This window comes from Thermobia domestica, chromosome 8 (genome assembly GCF_964235325.1).
Source record: "Thermobia domestica chromosome 8, izTheDome1.hap1.1, whole genome shotgun sequence".
NCBI lineage: Eukaryota > Metazoa > Arthropoda > Insecta > Zygentoma > Lepismatidae > Thermobia > Thermobia domestica.
Window position 1 is genome coordinate 159,522,329 of NC_137461.1, and position 23,978 is coordinate 159,546,306.

The following is a 23,978-nucleotide window of genomic DNA, read 5'->3' on the forward strand; positions in this document are numbered from 1 at the left end:
TGCCATGGAAAATGGCCCAAAAATTAACCTATTGGAGTGCAACAATTCCAGCATTCTTTCATTCCTATTTACAAGGTCTCGATATGTTAGTTAGCCGCTTTGAAACCAATTGAGAGAACATTTCGAAAAACAATTTACAAGATATCCTTTAATTACACAAAAATCGACAGTGTCTAAAATGTCATTATTCATTACTATGATTAGTATTATCCTTTCCATTTATTTGTTTTTCAAAGTTGTTATTAAATAATCTAATCACACAATTTTCCAAATAGAATTTTAAGATGTTCATGAGCAAGGAATCAAATCTGTTGTTACACCTTCCTTGTTTAAGAGTACAAAGGGTTAGTATCTACTTGTGCAGCTCTTATCAGTTTACTTAATAAAATATGAAATACGATATACGGTATTTTAACTGAAAAAGTAGTATCCTATGAGTTATACAACCTTTCGTCAAAGTGTAAGAAACAACTAGGAAACGTAACATTGATATACAAATATTCAGATCATGTCTTGTCTCCCCACTTTTAACGTCCAATCGCTGCCACTGGCTGTGTTACATCTTCCCATCTTGAATCCATCTGTTGTCCTATTTGTGGTGTCACTTGTTCCAATCTGGTATCCAATTTGGAATCAGTTTGTTGTCCTATTTGTTGTGCCACCTACTGTGCCATTTGTTCCAATCTAGTATCCAATTTGGAATCCATTTTCTGTGTCATGGAATTCATCTGTTGTCCTAGCTGACGTAAAAGATTAATTACGTCTGTTGAAGTCTCAATTGCTAAAATATCGACATCTTCAACTCTTGTATTGGTATCAATTTTAGTTTTTCTATAAATCTTTCTTTTATTGCGCAGTAAAATGTAATCCGTGATGAGATAGTTTACTAAACTTCTGACTAATCTCAAAGTTGCATGGTTTCGGCACTATACAAATATGTAACGTTAATTATTTTTCGTTACGTTACTTTCCCTGATTCTAATGTATATTTATACGGACTACGAAATTATTCTGGATTACACGACACAGTTATTCACTTTAGAACATATATATTCACTTTTAAAATATATAGTATCGTTACATTACAATATCATACAATCAATCTATACAATATGGCACTTTGTTCTTTTTTGTCTTTTTACATTGCCATAACAACGACACCAAAAAGATAAACAGGTCGTCACAGCAACCAAATTAACAAAATATTTTTTTTAATAGGATACCAACATTTAAATTATTTCTTCATATCTTTCTTCTTCTTGTGCCTTCAAAATAGCACTTTTGCCCGTAACTATAAACAATACTTGGAAAGTATTTGCAAAGATAGACAATATCGTTGTAATAATGAGAATATGATGGGGAACTACATCTGGGAACTAATTCGTGAAAATGATGATATACAGCAACGAAAATGTAGGAAAATGGCATTTCTAAGGTATACAAAGGTACACATGGATATCTACAGGGGTTGGACAAAAAAAAAAAAAAAAAAAAAATCTAAAATGTTTGCAAAAGTGTGAAAATCATACCTAGTATGGTGTGGGGCCTCCTTTTGCGTCCAAAACAGCTTGGATCCGACGTGGAATCGACGTATACAGCTCCTGAATCGTGGTGTGTGGAATTTTGTACCATTGTTCCTCCAAAACATGCTCCAGTTCCTTAAGGGTTGCTGGTGGAGGGTAATGAGACCGAACACGCCTTTCTAACTCAGACCACAATGGCTCAATGATGTTCAGATCTGGTGATTGTGGGACCCAGGGGAGGTGTGATAGCTCCTGGTCATGCTCCTCAAACCATGATTTCATCGTTTTTGCAGCATGACAGGGTGCCAAATCATCTTGGTAGATGCCATCACCATCAGGGAACAATATTTGGGCCATGGGTAGAACCTGGTCTCCCAATATAGCCTCATACGTCTTAGCATCATCACTCCATGCAGGGCTATGATGGGACCTGCAGAAAACCACGATATCACTACCCATACTGTAACAGAACCACCTCCTTGCTTTACAGTTGGGAGCAGACAGTCTGTATCATAGGCCTGCGACGGTGTTCTCCATACGTAAACACGACCGGTTGTTGGAAACAAGGGGAAGATCGATTCATCGGACCACACTACGTGTTTCCACTGCTCATGAGTCCACGCCTTGTGGTCCTTGCACCACTGGATACGCCTCTTCGCATTTACTGCTGTGACCAGGGGTTTGGCGATAGCGGCCCTGTCATGAATATTCATTTTATGAAGTTCCGATCGCACTGTTTTCGATGAAACCGGGTTCTGTAGGCCGGAATTGAGTTCATACATAATTTTCATTGCAGTGTTCTTCTTTTTAGCTGCTACAATCTGTTTTAATGCCCTCCGATCCCTATCTCACAGGGTTGTCTTTCGATCACTGTTGTGCTTTGCAGACGTCGTTTGCCATGAATTGTGTATACCCTCGTGACATTGGACACAGTGTCTTTCGATACCCCCACAATGTTCCCCACTGTTGCCACTGAAACTCCAACCAGACGGGCACCAACGATCATGCCTCTTTGGAAGTCTGTCAGGTCGCCCATTTTACCGTACCACTTTCACATCACGACACTCACAGGTGAACTGGTTACTGCTGACGGAAGAGGAAGGTCTACATGACACATTGAAAACAAAAAACGATCGGCAACCGCAACACGTGTTGTACATGGAGGGCCAAACTTACGTGTCCTGTATTAAGTGTTTTTAGTTTTTTTGTCTTCCCCCCTGTATGTACTCAAGTATTTAAGTAACCTACTCTTTTGATGTTATAATAGGGGTGTTGAGGAACTTACTACCAAACTCCTTTACTTAATTTAAATGCAATGTCTAATACATTTCATAGCGTTATTTGTTTTTGCAAACAAGTCGATGTTAAACTTACAAAAGCGAAGTTTCATGAGAATTGTGCACATTTTTTAAATGTTCAATGAATATAACTAAGGAATCAACAATAGCAATCGAAAAACATTTTTTTAAGTGTTGGATAGTGTAATGAAACAGACAGCACAGACAGGCCTAAACAGTCGGGCTTTACTATTCAGCTTTTGATAATAATGTATTAAGTGACTAATACTTCTTACGTACTGTTCATGCAAAGTAACATAGATAAACCAGAAAAGACCAATTCTGTACAATAGATTAGAGGTGTGTGTATTATAGTTTAAATGATTTTATTCGTCTTCAATTTGACGTGATTTCGAACGTTTTGACTCATTCATATATATAATATAAAAATATTACAACTCTAATAATCTTGTAAAAAAAAAAAATAAACGTTTAAAGTAACTTTTATTTGAAAGGTCATTACACTGTAGCTTTAGCTTTAAATTAATGATAAGAGCAATTTACGAGTAGAATAGCACTGAAATGGACGGGTATATTTTTTATTTGACTGATTCAGTGTTTTCCTCCGAAAATTTTGCAGATTATAAGTCAAAACTTCACAGCAAAAATTTCTTTAAAATTTAATTTATAGTAAATATAAAATATTACTACTATAAAAACTCATAATATAGAATAAAATTATCATATTTATTTCGCTGTTACAAAACTTATAAAGAATATAAATAACAAATTAAGACATATCAGCATCAAATAAGCATATAAACTATTCTATAGAGAGCAGAAGTTTCAAGAAAATTCATTATTGAGATTTAATAAACTGCAAACGATTTTTTTTTTAAAAAAAAAGACACACTAAATAAAAATTTAGCTATAAAGAACAAAGAAATAAATTGAGATGAGGCCAATCGTTTCATTGTTTTTGATTTTTTTAAAAATACGATTCAAACTTCAATTTTGAAGAAAGCTAACTAGTTTGAAAATAATCTATGAACACTTTTTCGTATTCTTAAAGAAACATTTGATAATATGAACTTTGAAAAATTTTAGAAGTCATACAAATCAACATTTCATTAGTTTAGAAAAGAATTATAACAAATAACAAAGAACATAACATATACTATTAAAATTCTTGATACATAAGAAAATCTTTGGTCACTATACAATAACGTGTGGGATTATTTATGAGGAAATTTTCTATTAGAAAAAGAAATATATTTATTTCTTTTGCTATGGCTTCTTAAGAGTCCACATCCCCTAGTGCATTCTTGTTCTTTGCAGCTACTGCTTTCAGAGTATCTGAAAAAAAAAAAAAAACACTATTTACGAATTAAAATACATTTGAATCCCCAATCATTTTGCTGCTCTTAGACGTAAGAGAATGTGAAAAGAATGTAAGTTGTACAAAATTTATATATGTAAAGTTATGGATGGAATGGGAAATGTGGTGACTTAATTTAATACATTTCTGATTCATAAGTCTTGCGATATTCTGGTACACAACATACCTGTATTTATTACTGTACGATGAAAGCAAGTTAACATTCAAATTATAACCTCTCGTGTTGGACTGCCTGCAAACACCTTCCTGACAATTTTACGATTCCACGTTGATATCGCAGAGTCCTTAGGGGCAAAAGAGTCAGTTACTACTGTTCCCATCTCTTACTGGTTGGTGACGCATTATAATTTTAGGAAGAAGCGTCATGGACCGAAACAAGTACCAATACGAAGCGGGATGTGGCATAAGTTCGATGCCATCAAGTTCCTGTATTTTTGTTCTATTTTTCGAGCGAAGTGTAGTTTTGCGTTATTCTGTAGCATCACCAATGCAGGATACTTTGAGCGTAGTGCAGCAAATGTGCGCTTTAACTGTTCGAAATAAAGGTAGACATTGATGATACGACCATTAGCAATGAACTGGAAATGAATTGTGATATATCCTTGTAGTTACACCACACAGAGATTATAACTTTATGCTCAGAAGGTCCTTTTTGACCACCAGTTTTGGATATTGGTTCTTTCTCAACCACTACTTTTGAAACCCGTTTTAAAAAAATGCACATTACACAAATTTTGCAGCAGTTACCGGTACACATTCATCCTCCTCTGGGCCTGAGCTAAGGTCAACTCATGTGGCACAGTAGAGACCTGCACGGGCCGGGCTTGGGCGGGTTGACACTGATTTCTCTTCAGGTCGGGCTGGGCTGGGGCCGATTAATTGCAATTCTTTAATAATTATTGACATTCGTTAAACGATAATTAGAATAAAGGCAAACGTTGAAGAAGTGTGCCCGTGAAAAATATTACAAAATGAAACTTCGAAAATTTATCATGCCCGGGCGGGGCTTGGGCCAATAATTTTAAAAACTTATCGGGCCGGGCCGGGCTTGGGCCGAAAATCTCCAAACCTTTTCGGGTTCGGGCTGAGCCGGGCCTACGTACATTCGGGCTGGATTGGACTCGGGTCGAAAAATTCGGCCCGTGCAGGTCTCTATGGCACAGTGCGGCAGTCCCTCATGGTTTTCACGCGGTCGTGAAGGTGACGCACTACATTGACTAGACCATTGACTATCGTCATGTGCGGGCGGGTGAATTTTCCTCAATGACGTGTCGTATGATCTTAGAATTTGTTCCTCTAGGACGACCGAATATGGGCAGTTTTACAACCTACACAAAATGGCTGAAATCAACGAGTTGATGTGCTGTGGTTCACTTCACCTTTCCCTGTTGCATGACAAATGATTTGTATTGCTGCCGTGCCATTATACCCGAGTTCAAACTCATGCAGTAACAATTCACGTATCAGACGGGTTGAGCACTAACCGCCACTGCCACTAAAAACTGACTAAAAATATTAACGGAGCGACGGCCTCTGTGTTAAATAGTCTGCTTGTCACACTACCTTTTGGTCCAGTTTGGCTTAATATACACGCGTCTGCTGTTTGGATTGTGGAAATATTGCAAGACATTTGACTTATCCTTGTAGAATAAGCGGACACAAAATATAAACATTAAACTTAGCTAAAATAAAATACATGTTAATGCAAGTATGACACATGGACAATATCAAGCAGCAGCGAGTTTAGTCTTTCTTACAGAAGCGAGGCTATATGAGGAGTGTACCTACAGTTTAACGTGGGATCCGAGTAACATGAGCTCCCATCGGGAATCGAACCTGGGTCTTCCGCGCCAAAGGCACGTAGCTATCCACATAGCCACTAATGTAAAAGAGATTTTTTAAGATCTTATGTTGTGAAAGTAAAACTATTTTAAAATTTATAACAATGTATATTGGTCAATATTTTTGAACTTTGTTGTATTTAAAAATTGATAGATGTGTTATATAGTCAGATATTATATAGAACTAGGGTTACCAACTGATCCGTATTTTACTGGTTTACTGGTACTTTTTTTTTTGGTCAAGCTCAACTATACGTAAGGTTTAAAATACAATTATTCTTAATATGGTTTGAGGATTATGAACGGTTTCCGGTGATTTTATTTCTCATATTTGATAACGCTATAAAGCATAGTAATTGTTCAAAACGTACTTCAATACATTTCACTAAAAGTTCCTATTGCTAGGACAAAACAAGAGATGATATATGTTAACATGTGTAGAAAGTTTATTTTAGATAAGGTAATAAGAAACTATAATAAGATTAACATAAAAGAAATATCTTTAGGTATTTTAATAAATATAATCACACAATTTGTAATTCGATAATAGTGCTTGAATTGTAAGTGCTGATTGGTCAAAAACTATGGTAAGAGATTTAACATTTTATCTGTACTATTTTGAGACACAATGCTCTTAATTTCAAATAGTAATATTTGGCTTTACGCTGTTTCTACTACTACTACTACTACTACTACTACTACTATTATTATTATTATTATTATTATTATTATTATTATTTGAAATGACAATATGCAACTGAAACTACACACAATATCACATGGAAAATTTACGTATAAACACGATGTCTAACTCGAGCGAGTGCATATGAACTTACCTACATAAAGATTCCAGTGTTGGTGCAATACTTGTACTAGTCGCCTGGTATCTCTGTAGGGCAAGCTGCCTCCTACATCTGGAGGTAGTAATTCCCGGGGGATGTGCTTATGCAATGATTCAAAATTTGAACCATGGAAATAAATCTGTAAAAAAAAAATAAATAAATAAATAAATAAAATTAAAAAAAAAATAAAAATAAAAACTATAACATGAAAATACCAAACCCAGGTATAAAGAATAATACACCAAATTCACAAGCAGAACAGTGTATTTTTACCAACATACTTCCTCACTCACATATTTTCTTATACTTCATTCTTCTATTTTATTCTTCGTATATCTGCCCTACCCACTTTGAGATTCTATTATTTACATGGAATAACTAATTCAGTAGTAGATATAAAAAGAAATCTATAATCAACATCTGCGTATTATCCCGCATTCAATAAGAAGAATACATTTCCCTAATTATTAGGAACCATCTAAGTTTTAAGCATCAGATTTTAATTTCTCTTAAGTTTATGAGTGACAACTATGGAAAGCAATCCTCGAGGATTAAAGAAAATTTAGAGTTGAATTATGCCATGGGAGCAACAACTTCCTTTTAAATCGTTAGATTACATTTTGTGTATATAAAAATGAAAGTCCTGTAATACTTACGCAACAATTTTTATAGAGGTAGTTAAAGTGAATACATCAGTTATAATAACATAGTCAAACTGTCTCTATAAAAATTGTTGTATGAGTACCTTAGGATTCTGAAACTTGGATATTTAGAAAGCGCATTTATTAGTTCCTTAGTGAAGTCTTCTCTCGACTATGGTAAGTCCCATAGTTTTAGAGCTATGGACAATTATAGACAGCAAATAGACAATAAGTAGACAAAAATTTCCCATGATGTGTCTCCGCTGTTCTTTAATCAAGAACATGAATGAAAGCTGGAAACGTCAGTTTTCGTATTCTGGAGATTTCATTCTTATTCAATTCACATTATTTTACAGAGCTTTACCTTATTTGCTGGGCTTTTTACGTTCACTTGAACTTATCCAATGAAAAACTTCCGTTATGATAACTTTCTTTTCTTTTCTTTTAAAAATTAATTTATTCATTCATTTTAAGTTAATATCTCTTACCAAGAATGAATTTCGTTGTCTGTACCATCATCACAGCTATTTATCTTGCCAAGTTGCTGACGAAAGAAGATTTAGAAATCTATAACTATCACATGCATCAAAGACTACTGTGATTAAAGTAGTGTAGTATTTGATAATACACTTTATGCCTTTATTTTGTGATATAAAGTATTTTTCTAAATGTGTTTGCTATATTTTTAACTTACAAAATATATGTTGCAAAATATAAACATTGATGTGAACAGTCTTTTGAGTATAAGGGTTAGTAGGGTGAACTTCATTGTGTTCATGCGTTTCTTCTTGCTCACGGATATTTCTTTATGGTAATTTTTCCAATTTTTTGCTGATTGATAATGTAAGGAGATATTTAGTTATTTTATTTTATTTGATCTTACAGTCTTTATTTATATAAACTTCTTTTACTTGTTCAACGTTGTAACCCACCAATCTAGTACATATGAGAGTTATCTTTCATTTTGGTTAATAATTTCAAGTCAAAATAATTTTGTTTTAGTTTTTGTTCCAGCTTGGCATTTGAAAGAAAAGCAATCACTTTTTGGAAAAGAATACATCCAAATAATAATGTAAAGAAGAAAATAAAAGGAGTTTAGCATAAATTATGATTATTAAAATTGATTTTATATTTTGATGTTTCTGACACTGTTACAAATCTGAAAGTAACCTGTTGAAAATCTAACTAAACATTTGTGATGAGAGAAGAGATCTATACTTTCTAAATGATGAACATATCTACACTAAAGTGACTCCAGTCGGTGAAGTAGCGAATCGTAATTCTAAAACAATGTTTCCTTGAGCAATAGTATTGTACCTAGAGTTATGAAAAATAGCTTAATTCGATCAGTAGAATAGAAAACCACATTATATTTCAGGAAAACACGAATCTTACATTACACTCATATACAGTATAAGTAAAAATAATCACATAAGGGTATATATTAATCACGTTATATATTAAGTACATTTAAAAATTAATTGCAATTAATATTAATACAATAAATGGTAGTTTGATATTGTCTGGCACATATTGATATTGAAATTACAATAAACAATATATATTTTTTTTTTTACCGTAAACTGCTGAAATATAATGTAAAAACTAAAGTTAAAATGGTGTATACGTAGGTCTACAGTGTTATTCAGAAAGAAGCAGATTTTAAATATTTATTTCTAATGTACGATAACAGATAGACACACATACGATACATCATTTGATAGAAAAAAAGTTTAAACTTTATTTTTTGCATTCAACATGAAAGCCATAGTTCAAAGTTTTGTTTTATGTATTCCATTTGTTATGCGACAAACGTCGAATACTTCTTACCACACATGACTCAACTTATTCCTGGTTATTGAACTCACTGCTCTAACAATTCGATGTAGTAAATCTTGAAGAGTAGTGTGGATAGGTGCAGGAGCGCTTCCTGAAAATCTGAACGTGTTTACCGCAGCTTATGTAGAATAAAATGTTTACATCATTTCTCGATAGCCTACATATTTTGATATTTTCTAATGAATGCGTAACTGCGGTTTTCGTAATAATCATGCATTCTGTCTACTATAAGTTGTAGATTAAGAATGTTATTTGAAACTACCATGGCCGAACGCAGAAAAAAAGTTCCGAAGGAATATATATCTATTATTTATTTATTTTTAAATAACGTAACTTGAAACTGGCTTAGAATGTAGTTTTATACTGTATAAATTTGAGATTATTTTTGCAGGTTCCTCTAGCAGCATCCTTCCTAGGTAGATTTTGGATACTCTAAACTCTTTTCCTTCCATCTTCTGAACACCATATCAGAATTAACGTTACATTTTGAATAGCTACGGTGATGGATAAACGCTTGAATTCGGTATTCAAACTTGAACATACTAATAAAAAAAATGAACTCTACTACCACAAGGTATAATCAACAGAAGCTTACAGTCACAAATTCTACTCTAATTTATATCTTTTTACTTCTCTTCTTAGTCTAGTGGCCAGAGTGTGTACTATTACTTCATCGTGTCCCGGATTGAACGCACTATAGGGGTCAGATCCACTTCAACCTGTTTAGGTCCATACATATTGTAGGTATTGAGGGAAACAGTTTTTGAGCTATTCATGGTAAAGCTAACATCCGAAAATAGTAATTACAAGTTTACTACTTCAACGGTCACCAAGTCATGGCCTGGGATATTATGTCTCTATGGTCAATAAATGATTTTTTTTTGACAACTGAGCATAAGCAATTCTACCTATGATATTTTAAAAAACATTACAATTCCTGTAAATAATATTAGCAATTATAGTGTTTATGTATGTTGATAATGTGTTTTCTATATACATACTTCACGAATCCATGAGTGCCTGCTAAAAATTATGCAAAACTCGAGGCTGATTTTCAAACTAGTATAGAGTAATTTGCATTTATACTCAATTTGATTTAGATGATTTCTGAAGCTTTAACGTCTAACGTACAAACTCTGAAACATTTTAAATGATCTAGTACAATTTTAAGACTGTTTAAGCAAATGAGAGAAAGATATTCCTTGGACGTGAAGGAGTTAAACTACAGGTTTCGTCTTCTATAGCTTGATACTGATGTAGGATATAAATACAAATCAATCAATTATTTGTTTCGTTTCCCTCTACTGTACCTTATCTGTTCCTTTTTGGAAGGTAATATCCAAAAAGGAACCAAAATATATCAAAACAACATATGTAAAACGAAAAATATTGCAATTTAGGTATTGTACTCTTTCCATTATATTTTGAAAACAGATATTGGAGAATTTTAACTACTGAATAATATAAAATATACTAAATAGGCCTACAATTACTTTTGTGTTGACGGAAGCAATAGATTTACGCTTACAGTTTCAAATGTTTTTAAGGCAGCCACCGAAACTACTTTCCCCTTTGCACGAAAGATAGCTTCCTTCTCTGCAGGATTGAGTACAAAATTTGAATGTTTTCACAGACACTTAAAGGTCAACTTGTCTGCTATTTGGGGACGTGTTGCATCTCCCCAATAATCTTCGGCGACTTATGCGCCGCTATGTATAGGACTGTAGCTATATACGTGAATTTTTTTATCTGCGAGAAAACACTTGTTCTTTTTGTATTTGATTGAAGTATAGGGGACATCGTGAAAGCAAGAATACATCGTGAAATTATATTTTGAGGAATTTCCATAGTAAATTATGCTTTAATTGTTTGTTTTCCAGCAGTAAACGCAGTAACATAGAGAAATCACCAGTGCAAGTACATATACACTGTCTTTTATGTATTCCCACAGATAAAAATTGCAAGGAGTAAGATCTGGTGACTTAGGAGGCCACTTAAGAGGAATAAGATCATGTTACCTATCTCTTCCAATCCATCGTCCTGGAATTGTATCATTCAGATACTGCCGTACCTCCTGGTGGAAGTGAGGTGGAGCGCCGTCTTGCATGAAGATAAAATCATTCAGATCTTGTTGAAGTTTGAAAACATCCAGTCTTGGAGCATGCCAGATATGTTTTCCAGTCACAGTTTCCTCCGTAAAAAAGAAAGGTTCATAAACTTTGTTGGCGGAAATGTCAGAAAACACATTCAGCTTTGAAAAATCTCTTTCATGATCGATGATTTTTTAGTCCCCCAAATTCTGATATTGTTGGATTAACTTTACCAGAAATATGAATTGTTGATTCATCGGGAAAAAAATAATCTTTCAGAAAAAGTGGTATCTTTCAAATATTGCAAAATTACAGAGGAAAATTCTAATCGTTTTTCATGATCGCCAGTATTCAATGTCTGAAGTGACTGCAACTTATACGATCTCAGATGCAGACGTTTTTCTAAGCACGTCCCATGCCGTTGGTTGCGGAATTCCAAGTTTTCTGCTTCATCTGGTTGTGGATTTCTTAGGTCTACATTCGAAAGCAGTTTGGATACGAATAAGATCTTCATCTGACGTGCTAGGACGATAACCGCTTTTCCCTTCGCATATGCAACCATCTTCTACGAAAATTTTGCACCAATTATAAGTCTATCTATGATGAGACTGTTCTCTGTTGAACTTAACAGATATATACACTGCACTGCAACAATGGATTTACTCTACGTATACTGCAACACACAAAACGACTTCTCTTGGGGAGTCGTCGTTTTTCTCGTAAACAAACCACAACGCTGCTATAGGCATTAATAGATGGGGTTTAAAGCTTTGAACTTTCCTCTATCCAGTGGTATCGTATATGTCTTTGTCTATTGTCGTTAATTAGAAATGAATATTTTAAATCTGCTCCTTCTTTCTGAATAACCCGGTGTATGTATGTAATGGCAAACGAATAAAGATATATTGGTGCTGTATGAAGTACATAATACACAAAGCAAAGAATACGAAATATGTTTCAACATTTGTAAATATTCAACTGTAAAATTGAACCTTAATTAAGGTAATTGGCAACCTTATGTTCGAGTAGACAATTTAAGTTTATTTAGATTTTATCATATTATTAAAAGTATATTTTATTACGTACCCTAGGTCTGTATTTTGGTTGTATAAATGGTTTCAATAGGCTAAAACCTGTACTGAAAAGGCCAGATTCGTGCACCACATGGATTGCTTTTAATCTTGCTGGAAGATACTGAAAGGAAACATAACATTTTATTTTGGATTGTAAATACAAATGAATTTAAATAATAAATATTATGCTTGTTACATGAGACATACTCTTTACGAAAACACTCCTTCAGAATTAATACATTGAGTATTATTTTTATATATCAACCATTTTATTTTTTCTTGTAATATAAAAAATCAGTTTTCAGTTAGTAGTTAGTCATGCATTAGGTGGACTACACATCCTGGATTTAAATACACATCTTGAAGTTCAAATGTTAACAATCCATTTATGAGTAACTTTTGGAAGAAAAAAAATTGAAAATAAACAAATTACTTTATTTCATTACTTTGACTAATAGTGTTGTATTCAAAAATATACTCAAAATATCAAAAGCATAGAAAGGATAGAATTATAAAGATTTGGGTGGTATACACGAGAGGAAGTCACTTCAGATTTATCCGTTTTCTTTTAAGTGAAGAGAACAGTGAGAAGAATCCTGCTATTATTGTTAAACTTTTTTTTTAACAAATGTATATGGATTACTTTCTAAGAGAATTTGGATAGTGTTAATAGGTTTAAATACAATTATCTTATACTACCTAGAATCGTCCTGCACCAGTAATCAAAACACTTATTCTTCCTTTAATTCATATCTTTGATCTTTAATCTTTAGACAATAATCTCTGAATCTTTCCCAATTCATATACTTATATAATCTTCCCAATCTTTGTCCTTACGACATATATTCAGAATCTTCAACCCATCATGTTTATCTTAGCAAATACTTGTTTTACATAACAACCACTGACTGCAAACCTTACGTTACACAGCATATATATACATCGTGAGACTTCCTACCAACAAATTTCAGAAATGGCTGATAAAGCTCTACTTCAGTAAGAATATTCTATATTTTCATAAGAAACGGGTAAATAGTATAATATTCATTTTAATTTAAATTGAGAAAAAATCTACTTTCTTCGTGACAAGTAATGTATTTAGATTAACTATATCTCTTCTATTTCTTTTGTTTTATTTTTAATGCAACTTTTCAAATTACCATTATAACATAATTGATGTGCTAAAGACAATCCAATATTTATTCATTAAACCATATATACCTAGGTATAATTTTTCTATTTTCCAAGAAGTTCGTCTCTGAAGCTCATCATACATAAACTTAAAATTAAAAGTTACCAACTCTGCCTACAGACTCGGCCAAGCAACAACTGGTACCATATTTGGATCGAAAAAAAGCAAAACTCTTTTTTTTTAAAAAGAAAAAAGTTCTTAGATTGATTTTCAATCTCTTTATATCACTCAGTTGGTTAGCAAAAACTGTTGCATTCTTTGTGTTTTCCCCGATTTCCGCGAGAATAGGAATACTTCAAAACAAATTATTCTACTTAACAGTGATTCTCAAGTGATCATCTGTGTGTAGTGCAACACAAATGTTGTCTCTGTTGTTGTGTTTAACTTTAAAATGCAAAAACGTGTAAGAAATCTGTTCTTTATCTTTTTTCTGAATCAGATAAATCTTCCTTAACTTACTTCTCCAAATGGACTTGCCCAGATAAATCATCAGAAACGTTTGAGAGAACAAAGTAACTTCCAATGCAGTTATCGAAGATATTAGACACACAATTGCTAATATTCACAGCTATAATTGAATTACTTGGGAAGGATGTACGGTGAATAAAATCGCGCGCCTTCCTATTAGTTACCAGGGCTAACAAAAATTAAAGAATGATAAAGTGTTATTAAATAAATAAAATGTGAAATAAAATTTAAATCACAAATTATCGAGGTGTTGAGATAATATTCAGTAATATCATAATTATGTAATAATAACAAAAGTTCGTGTATCATAGTAGGTATGTAATATTCAGACATGAAGTGAATTATTTACATTGCAATTAATACAAGATTAATAATATATTTATTACTTACACGCTCCCATGATACTACAATGCCAATTGTATAAGCATGATAGGTTAAGTTAGAATTGTTATTACTTTTGCCATATTTGTTAACTTCATATTATATACAGGGTGTTTTAAAACACCGACAGCGTTTGGGAGGTGATTCCTGATACGAAGATAAGACAAAAAGTATAAACCAACCTGGGTGCACAAATGCTTCCTTTCGGAGTTACAGGCTGCCGAAAACATGAGAAAATGAATTTTAAAGGTTCATAGCTCCAAAACTATGGGACCTACCGTAGTCGGGTCAAGACTTCATTTAGGAACTAGTATGTGCCCTATCCAAATATCCAAGTTTCAGAACCCTCCGGTACTTCCGCAACAATTTTTATAGAGGTAGTTGGTTAGTACTTCAAAATACATCTATAAAAATTGTTGCATGAAACCTTAGGATTCTAAAACATGTATTTTTGGATATCGCACATATAAGTTCGTAAGTGAAGTCTTGACCTGACTACGGTAGGTTCCATAGTTTTGGAGCTATGGACCTTTAAAGTTTATTTTTTCATATTTTTGGCATCCTATAACTCCTAAAGGAGGCATTTGTGAACACGGGTTGGTCTATACTTTTTCTCTTATCTTGATGTCACGAATCATCTCCCAACGTTGTCGATGTAGTTTTGAAACACCCTGTAAATATAATACAATAATATATTGTATATTACATTTATGTTTAATAGCTAAATCAGGATTTTTTTTTACGTTCATGGTTCCGTTTTGCTCCTATGAACTTTCCTCTTACCCTTTTTCCTGGACTTTTATCGGTGGGAATATTGGATCTAAAACCCCCTTTAATTCACCTTAAAAAAAAAAAAAAAAAAAAAAAAACATCACGGAAACTTTATATATTTTTCAGACAGTATATAGACACAAATTATCTTTATACGTATGTGCTTTCCGAAACTGTTTTTAAATTTGTTTCTCCGATGAGTAAATATTTATGTTATTCCGTCATTTGAGTGTATTGTTTGTAACTTTTATTTCACTCTATAATGACCAAACTTTACTAAGCCAACCAGGATGGGGAGGAAAGTGAGTACATGGAAGAAATGATATCTTGAAGCTATACTTAGGAAGAAGGTAAGAAATCTGACATAAGCAGGATTTTGAAAAGACATTCCTTAAGTAATATGGATGTACTTTTATGATGTGTCCGTTGGTAGAGAACTCCGCTAAAGTAATTTCAATCATGTCGACTTATTAACCAATTCGAATAATACTCGTAACAGTTAAACTTACAGAAAATATGTCATATCCTCGTTTCAGTCTTGAAGGTGTTAGATAGAGTAACTGTTTCCAGTAAATTTTCTCAATGTCAACTATTGCCACTGCGCCATTAATTTGGGAAGCTGGTTCATGAAGCCCAATAGTTATCATGGCGGCTGCACAAACATACACGTCGTCAAATGCATGTTTCTGTGTATCCCAAGAGCCTGCAAAAAGTATAATAAAGGGTATATGTAGAAATCAAACTGCTTCTTACCATTTTTTTTTTTCAAATAATGCTTTAATTCATAATTTGTGAAGCTATTTAAAGACAATATCGTACAAAATCGGAACTGTGTTACTGTAAAGTGGTAGCTCATCAGGGAAATTACATCGGTAAAAATTACCATTTTATCACTACAAGCTAAGGGAAGAAAATTTATCTGTCTTAATTTTTTGCCAGAACAATTAGGACATTAAATAAATTTTCTTCCCCTAGCTAATAGCGATAAAATTGTAATTTTTACGATGTAACTCCCTTGAAGAGCTGTTATTGTTTAAACATTGTCTTCATATTTGTCTTCATACTCATATTAACGAATTTTCAACTTACATGATCATTAATATGTAAATGCTAAACATATTCATATCAATAGAACAAGATGTAATTTGAATTTACTTCTTTCGCAATATTTAATATTTTAAATTGGTTATGCTAAGTGTTAACTTATTCAAATGTTATCATATTGCACTTATAAAGTACAATTTAGTTCTACCTAATGTTGATGATAACTGCGCAAGCTGATGATAGGAGGAAAATTTTAAAAAAAGAAAGAAAAGAAAAGAAAGAAAAAGAAAACTATCTCAAATTTTAAACCTTAAGTTTGAAATTTGGTGCGTATACGTTGAACGTTATGGACTCTGAGCGAGTGAACATACCTACATCAGGACGAAGAGACAGACAGACTTGAAAGAAGAAGAAGAAGAAAAAAAACTTCTTCTGTATATTATAGAGATCATGAAACGTGTGAATTCGTTGAAATATCGAATTTGATTTTTTCACGATCATAATACTTTCTTCTCTCCTGTGGTTGTTCGAAAGTAAAAATACATGCGAATATAGAAAAATAACATACTACATATAAGTATCGCAACTTCCTTTTCCAGAAGTGAAGTTCTTCGGAACTTCCGAAAATACTCCATCCTGATAGTTTAAGACCGCATACCCTCAATATAATTATAATTATATCTTTAAGTATTTGTTGAAGATTAAAATTTTAAAATTATAAGAATAAATTTTAATTATTAAGAATAAACTTTTAAATTATTTTATTTTTCAGAGCATCAAGGAGAATAAATTCTGCAAAATTTATTTCATTTGGACAAGTTTTATGGAGTATGCTCCTCTGTCACTTTGTATATGTAAATACGTAAGTGTATTATTATTATTAGTTTGTTTTAAGTTTTAGGCCGAAGAGCTATTGATCCTGAAATTTTGATTTCGAATGACAGTCCTTCTATGCTAGAACAAAACGCCAAATCATGGCATTACATGGAAGATATGCCCTCTTTGCTCTCGCCAAGTAGGAAAAAATTGAAATTTTGTTATTTTTCAGGCCTTCATGGAGCGTAAATTCTGCAAATTTTGTTTCATTATGACAAATTTTATGGAGTATGGCTCCTGTTCTTCTTTGTATATATAAATAGGTAAGTTTTTCTTGGCTCTTAACCCTAGGCCAAAAAGCTATGGATATTAGAAGTTTGACACCAATCGTCCCAGTCCTTCTAGGCTAGACTCAAAAGCCGAAAACCTAACCGAAACCCATCAGCGTCAATCAGAAGGTGGTGCCCGAAAGAGATACGCTAAAATCTCATACTCCCTTTTGTACATAAATGAAAACTTTTGTAATGTACCATTACAGTTGAAAGTAATGGCAATTTTTTTTTTACGCACCCTGTACCTAGTAATTTTTTTTTCATTCAATTTCGGTTTAGCTACACAATTTATTTACTCCCTTTACTTCGAATTAAATACAATGAATCGAAAGGTTTCATTAATAACCATATTCCCACTGTATAATATATTTATTTACATTTTGATTAAGTGTAAATCCCATTTTCTGATATATAAGTTGAAAAGTTTCAAGGTTTACCATTCTGACGTCATACCGAAACATAGTTCTGTCATTGGATATAAATTTTCTTAATTTCAGACCAATGTAGAATTTAGTCAGGTACCTAACCTTTTCCCTCACCCCCTCTCAGTAGTCCATAGTCACTTTCAGATCCGGTTATATCTGGATTTACCAAATTTCCATTCGCTTTGTAATTTCCGCGGCTAAAGTTTTCGTTCTGATTGGAGGAATTCTCCTACCTCTGGCTTTTCCGGCGCAATGTTATCAGAATAATCAAGAACGACTCTACGAGCACAGCCGTGGAAATCAACTACGCTATACTGGCTGGTAAAGACGTGGATTTCGAGTGTAAAACAGGTAAAATTTAGACTAAATGTCATCGTAAACGTCGTGTGATCAATCAGGAGCCAGGAAACCCATATTTTTGTTGAAAGAACTGCAAAACCAGGGGAAAATATCTGATTCAGGATTTCGGTTTGCAGGAAGCCATGTTTGCTGCCCAGATAGGATAGACAATATAGGAAAGTGATTTTTTTTTTATCTTTTCAAATTCAATTAGGGATTAGGGAAATTACAACCTGATTAGTGCATGTTGGTCATGTATTAAGTAAATGTGAATTATTATTATTTATTTCGTAATTGCATGTATGTAGTAGGTTTAATAGTACTGTAAATAATCATAATGGCAGCTTGAGTTAGTTCAAAAGGGCTCCTATCCCCTTTTCTGAATTGAACCGGTTCTAGCGGGGGAATGGGTTAGTTATTGTTCGTTTTAGGGCCTTTTCCCCTTTCAGGGGAAGGGTCCCTACATAAACCTCCTTAAGGTGCCCCCCGGGCATCAACTTTTGGTAGTCATTATGTAAACAATTGGTCAGGTCAATTGGACCTAGTGTTTACCTTTCTCATTTTGCCCCCTCTAAATTTAATAGAGCCGACGGTATATATCAGAAGGGAGTATTTATTTTGTCAACATGCATGTAACTAAATGGTGCATGTTTGGTTTAGTTAGTTGTTTTATGTATAGTATTAGCAGTGGTGTATGTAGTTAGTAGTTTTGTGTGAGTGTGTGAATTTTCGATTTGGACAGTGTATAAATATGTGTTAATTTAGTACCATTTTCCTAACAGAAATAAACCAGAGTAAATATTAAATTTCTGATTAATGAGTACAAGTATACATTTCAGTACACGGTAAATTATGCCTCCACTACAGCGCCACAGCGTCCGGTTTCGGTACTCAATTGTTTGTTGACAATACGACATCGCATAACTTAGTGATCTAGGTTGTTGGATTTTAGTCATTTATTCAAAAATTACTTTCATTGGACATGGATTTCGGGTCAGATGAGTATACCTTCGTATAAAATAGCATGAGATCTTACTGTACTGAAAATTTCAGCTTGCTAGGGTCAGTAGAAATTGAAATATCCGCCGAAATAAAGAATACCTATTTTCTTAATAGAAGTAAAGCCCATATGCTGTTACTGTTTGGTTCAAAATGTAGTATTAAATTCTTTTTTCCCGTGGCTGTCGAAAATTCCATTGTTGCTTCAGTTTTATCAACAAATCAGAAATAGATTAATCATTGACAATTTAACTTTCCGTAAATACATGTATGATTTTTTTTTTTTAAACCTGCAAGGTAAATACAATTTGGGTGCTTCGAAATAAAGAGTACGTGGTTCGATGAATGTGATCGTGTGGTGGTTTGAGCGTGATAGATTGTGATAGTTATATATATATATATATATATTTATTACTGCGTAATGTAGATATGTGTATGGCCTGCGTGTAAAATGTACGAAATAGGGTGTTTATAAAATATTACTTCGTGCGAAAATTAGTAGATAATGAATGAACGTAATGATATGTTAATAATATGATATATAATATGAACGAGATGACGACCCCTATATTTAAATGGATAGGCCTAGTGAATTTTATATAGTGAAAATATGAATATGTTTACGAAAAAAAAAAAAAAATCTCTCGCGTTTTGACTTCCACACCAGTGCATTCATCCAACCGAGTTTGCTACTTGAATGTAAATTATAGTTGGGAATTGTGTGTTACTTTGCATTTATGTACCTCATAATAACAGCCCCAGATCTTAAGCCTTTCAATAGATAGAGTAGTATCATGTGGGAATTACTTCTAAAGGATGACAGAAATGATAATTAAGAAAACCAACTGCTATATCCTGTGATCATCGAAAAGTACAGGTTTCGGTCATTTGTATCTTTAGCATTCATAGCCTCTCCGAGATTTTTTTTTTTGTTTTTGTTGCTTACCTTATTTATTTATTGTGCAGTGTTCATATAACTCAGTTCGGACTATCCGATTAAATTAACTGCTACTAAATGTAGCGTACCCGGACGTCGACCCCTAGTCCCCTTAAGTATTTTCATGTCTTTTCTTAGTTTAATTAGATGAGGGAAATTAACGACGTCCCAGACGGTGGCATGTCTGCGCTGGGTAGCCATCGGTGATGTTTCGGTAATTGAAATCACCGATCCAAAATTCAGTTTATTTATTTAATTTTTTTTTAATTTTGGCGAATTACTAATTAAGGATACCTTAGCTATTACTCTAATTTCATCCCTATTCTGGAATCTTCTAGTTTCCAAGAGGTCGGATGATTTTTTTTTTTTTTGAAATTCTAAATTAGCGCCTTCTCTAACCTTCCGGACGATATCCGGGAACCTGCTGGTTCGGGCCGGATACGGGGATCGGATTTCAATCTTACAACCAAACTCTTGTGGGATTGGGATCTGATGGACACAGAACTTGCATCCTTGGCAGCAGGGCGTTCCTTGAGTCTACGTATTTGAGTAGACCACCCTTTTGGCATGTTAAGAATATTTTGGCTATGGATTTGTTGAGATAGAAATTCGACTTTCGTCTTTGTAGCGTTAGTTACTTCTCACTTAAGTCTTTGGCGCCACTATTCTTCGTCTTCCTTCTTCTCTATCTCTCTCTGTCTTCATTACTTCGAGATTTTTTTTTTTACTTTTTCAACCTTCCCCCCCCCTGGTTTCTGAAACTCATGAAAATGTACAATATTCCATATCACTTATTTCGATCGTATGTACTAACTGAGACATCGAGGGATGCAATTCGTGGAGGTATTGCAGCACATCTCGGGACCATTTTCGCGATATTCAATCCACCACTGGAGAAATTGATGGGAAGGTACACTATGCTTTCGGATTCCTAGAAACATTCGTTATTCATGGATCATACAAATTATATCCATTGACAACTGATTTCTGGTTTTTATTTCTATTGATTGGTCATATAGTGTGTATGTATTAGTAGTCTGGGCCCACTAGTTTCCAATAACATTGATTTTTTTTATATACATCTATATATGTGCTTACATAGTTTTAAAAGTTACGTGCCTGCTCAATTTGTTACATTTCCACCTCTTATGTCACTAAATAACACCAACTATTTTTTATATATATATATGCGGATCTTTAGTAAATTGAAAATGATTATTGATTATCGGGTTTATACATAGAAAGTACAATGTTGCAACCTTATGAGAGAAAAAAGTGAATTTTGATAGTCAGGGTTTTTGTTTTGTCTTTGAGCCAATGAAATATAAACATTTATAAAATATGAATACTTGTCGAATATGAACGGTTATGTAGAATTTAAACGTCGACAAAATACTACGATGGATATTAAAGTGAAATTTATTGTATTGAATAATATGAATATATATATATACGAGTATGTATGTAATGGGCTCGGTATTTACCCTGGTTTTGTTTAGGTTGCCATAGGTTTTTGACACCCGACCGTTACCAACTATTTGTGACATATAGTGTTACCGCGTATATTGTAATAAATTACATTTTGTTGAGTGGTTACTGATGTCTGTAACTATTAAAGTTGAATATAATGTTAAATACCGCATGTAAGTAAAACGAGTAGCAGGTCGTAAGATAAGTAAAATAACCCTAATCCTCATCCAAATTTATTCGCAAGATCAAAGTGAAATTAATAACCTACGAAACAGTGTGCCCCACCAACGAATCTTCTATCAGTAGACTCTGAAACAAATCCTTCCCCTACGATCAGAAATTTAACTATTCAGTGACTAGAATCTTTTGACTACAAGATCTATACTATAAAGAAAATTACTGGTCTTAAATTTAATGAAGAGAAATTTAGTTGATAACTTAATGTGAATACCGGAATATGGAAATATGTTCTCAATATCTGTGACTGGATTCAAAATTTTTTTAACCTTGATAAACTTTGAAATTTTATATTGAGTGCGTCGAGTGACGAAATGAGAAATATAAATATATATGTGATATGAAGCGACTATTTGTCTATAGCTAAAACAAAAACAATTAAACACTCTCATGGACACAAACCACAGTGCGAAAAGAGAGTTGGAAAAAGGAGCTATTATCGATGTGAGAACAAAGACTCATAAAATCGTCGAAATGTCTCCTCTTGGGACAGAGACCTAATAAAATGTTACTAAAGTGTTTTTTTTTAGAATGATTAACCAATTATATATATATATTTTTTTTTATTTATTTTTTCTTTCTTTTTCCGCAACGATATATATATATATTCATTACATTGAATCCTAAATGTATTGATCTTTGAATTTTTTTTATTTTTGTCTTTCATTTTTTTTTTGTCAAATTCTCTTTTATGTAATTCAACTTTTAATATATATATAGGAAGAGAAATGTGTTATTTGGTCTTGATAAAATTAGCGAATTTCTATGCATGTTAATGAAACATTCTTTCCATGTATTAAATTTTTTCCCTGTTATGTCCAACTAATTTTTCTTTTATTGAAATGTAATAAATGTATATAGTAATGTAGTTAGGTTAGTTTAATTTAACTAAATACAACCCGAAGTATACATTGTCCTGTATGAATGTGTGTGTGAGTGAAATGTAGGTTTAGTATTAAGTGCATCCATTATTTTGACATATATGTATGATTTATTAAAAATTAATGGTAGTTATCAATTAAACTCATTGAATGTTAATACTAACTTAAGTTGGCTCTATGAAGGAAGTAAAAAGGACTGAAGTAGCCTGAACGAATGATCAGCATGGGAGAACTGTGAGAGTCAAAATCTTCTACGAATATGTAATACTCTGATTTTTTTTTTTCTTTGTGGTCGATTCTAACATGCCATCAACTTCGTCGTTTATTTTTCAAATATTGGATATTAGTGGAAATATTGAATAAACTGTAGAATTAAACTTTCTCATCTATCTCAGATCTAGATCGGGATAATTTGGTAGTTAGGGTTAAATGGATCTAGATCGGGGATGTATGGGTTAACATGTGTCTACCCTTGATCACCTTAATACCAAATATTAACCCAATAGCTATTGGAATTCGATAATTATTCACTTTTCTTTACCATATTTTTCAAAATATTCAGTAACAGCTTCCTCTTTATCACCTTCTTACTTTACCTCTTTCCTTTTCTATTTTCCTTTTCCTTTCTTCATCTTCTTCTTCTATTTTTTAATAAAACTGAAAAGGGGGTCGTGACTGGGAATCCTAGATGTAATAAACACGGTCATGTATTTAGTTATTTTATTTCATTCTCTTTAGAAGTCCGATAAAAAGTTTTCTCGTTTCGATCGAATCTAGTATGTTCAAAATTAAGAAACGGCTAATATATTCCAACGTAATTAGACATAAGCTGATAGCTTCATGAACATCCCCACCAGGGGTGAAGGGTTCCCACTTACGACTTATTCTTTTCTTCAAACAGTTTTAGACTGACAAGCAGTGACAGGATTCGTTGTTATGGAAACGGTAGTTTCTATGGCAACGACGACTTTCCCTTTTACAGTTTTAAAGTGGCGACACGTGACAAGACTGTTGCTATGGTAACCATGTTTACTGTGGTAACGGATCTGAAAATGCTTATTGAATAATACCAGTTATCATGCCAATCAGTTTGAGTTGGTGAACCGCGATAAGAATGGTTGTTATGGCAACGTTTGTTTCCATGGCAACGGATCTCAGTTT

The 23,978-nt window shown here is 33.2% G+C and overlaps 1 protein-coding gene across 1 annotated transcript in view; it reads right to left on the minus strand.

Moving 5' to 3' along the window:
• Positions 1-3,701: 3,701 nt before the first annotated feature.
• Positions 3,702-23,978, minus strand: part of LOC145693313 (clavesin-1-like) — a 120,417-nt gene continuing 100,140 nt past the window's right edge. Inside the window, exons 5-8 of the mRNA XM_081769187.1 lie at positions 15,847-16,040; positions 12,539-12,646; positions 6,877-7,021; positions 3,702-4,156 (exon numbers count right to left, since the gene is read on the minus strand). Of these exons, the coding sequence (XP_081625313.1) occupies positions 4,098-4,156; positions 6,877-7,021; positions 12,539-12,646; positions 15,847-16,040 (506 nt within the window). The 3' untranslated portion in view covers positions 3,702-4,097. The remainder of the gene's footprint in view (positions 4,157-6,876; positions 7,022-12,538; positions 12,647-15,846; positions 16,041-23,978) is intronic.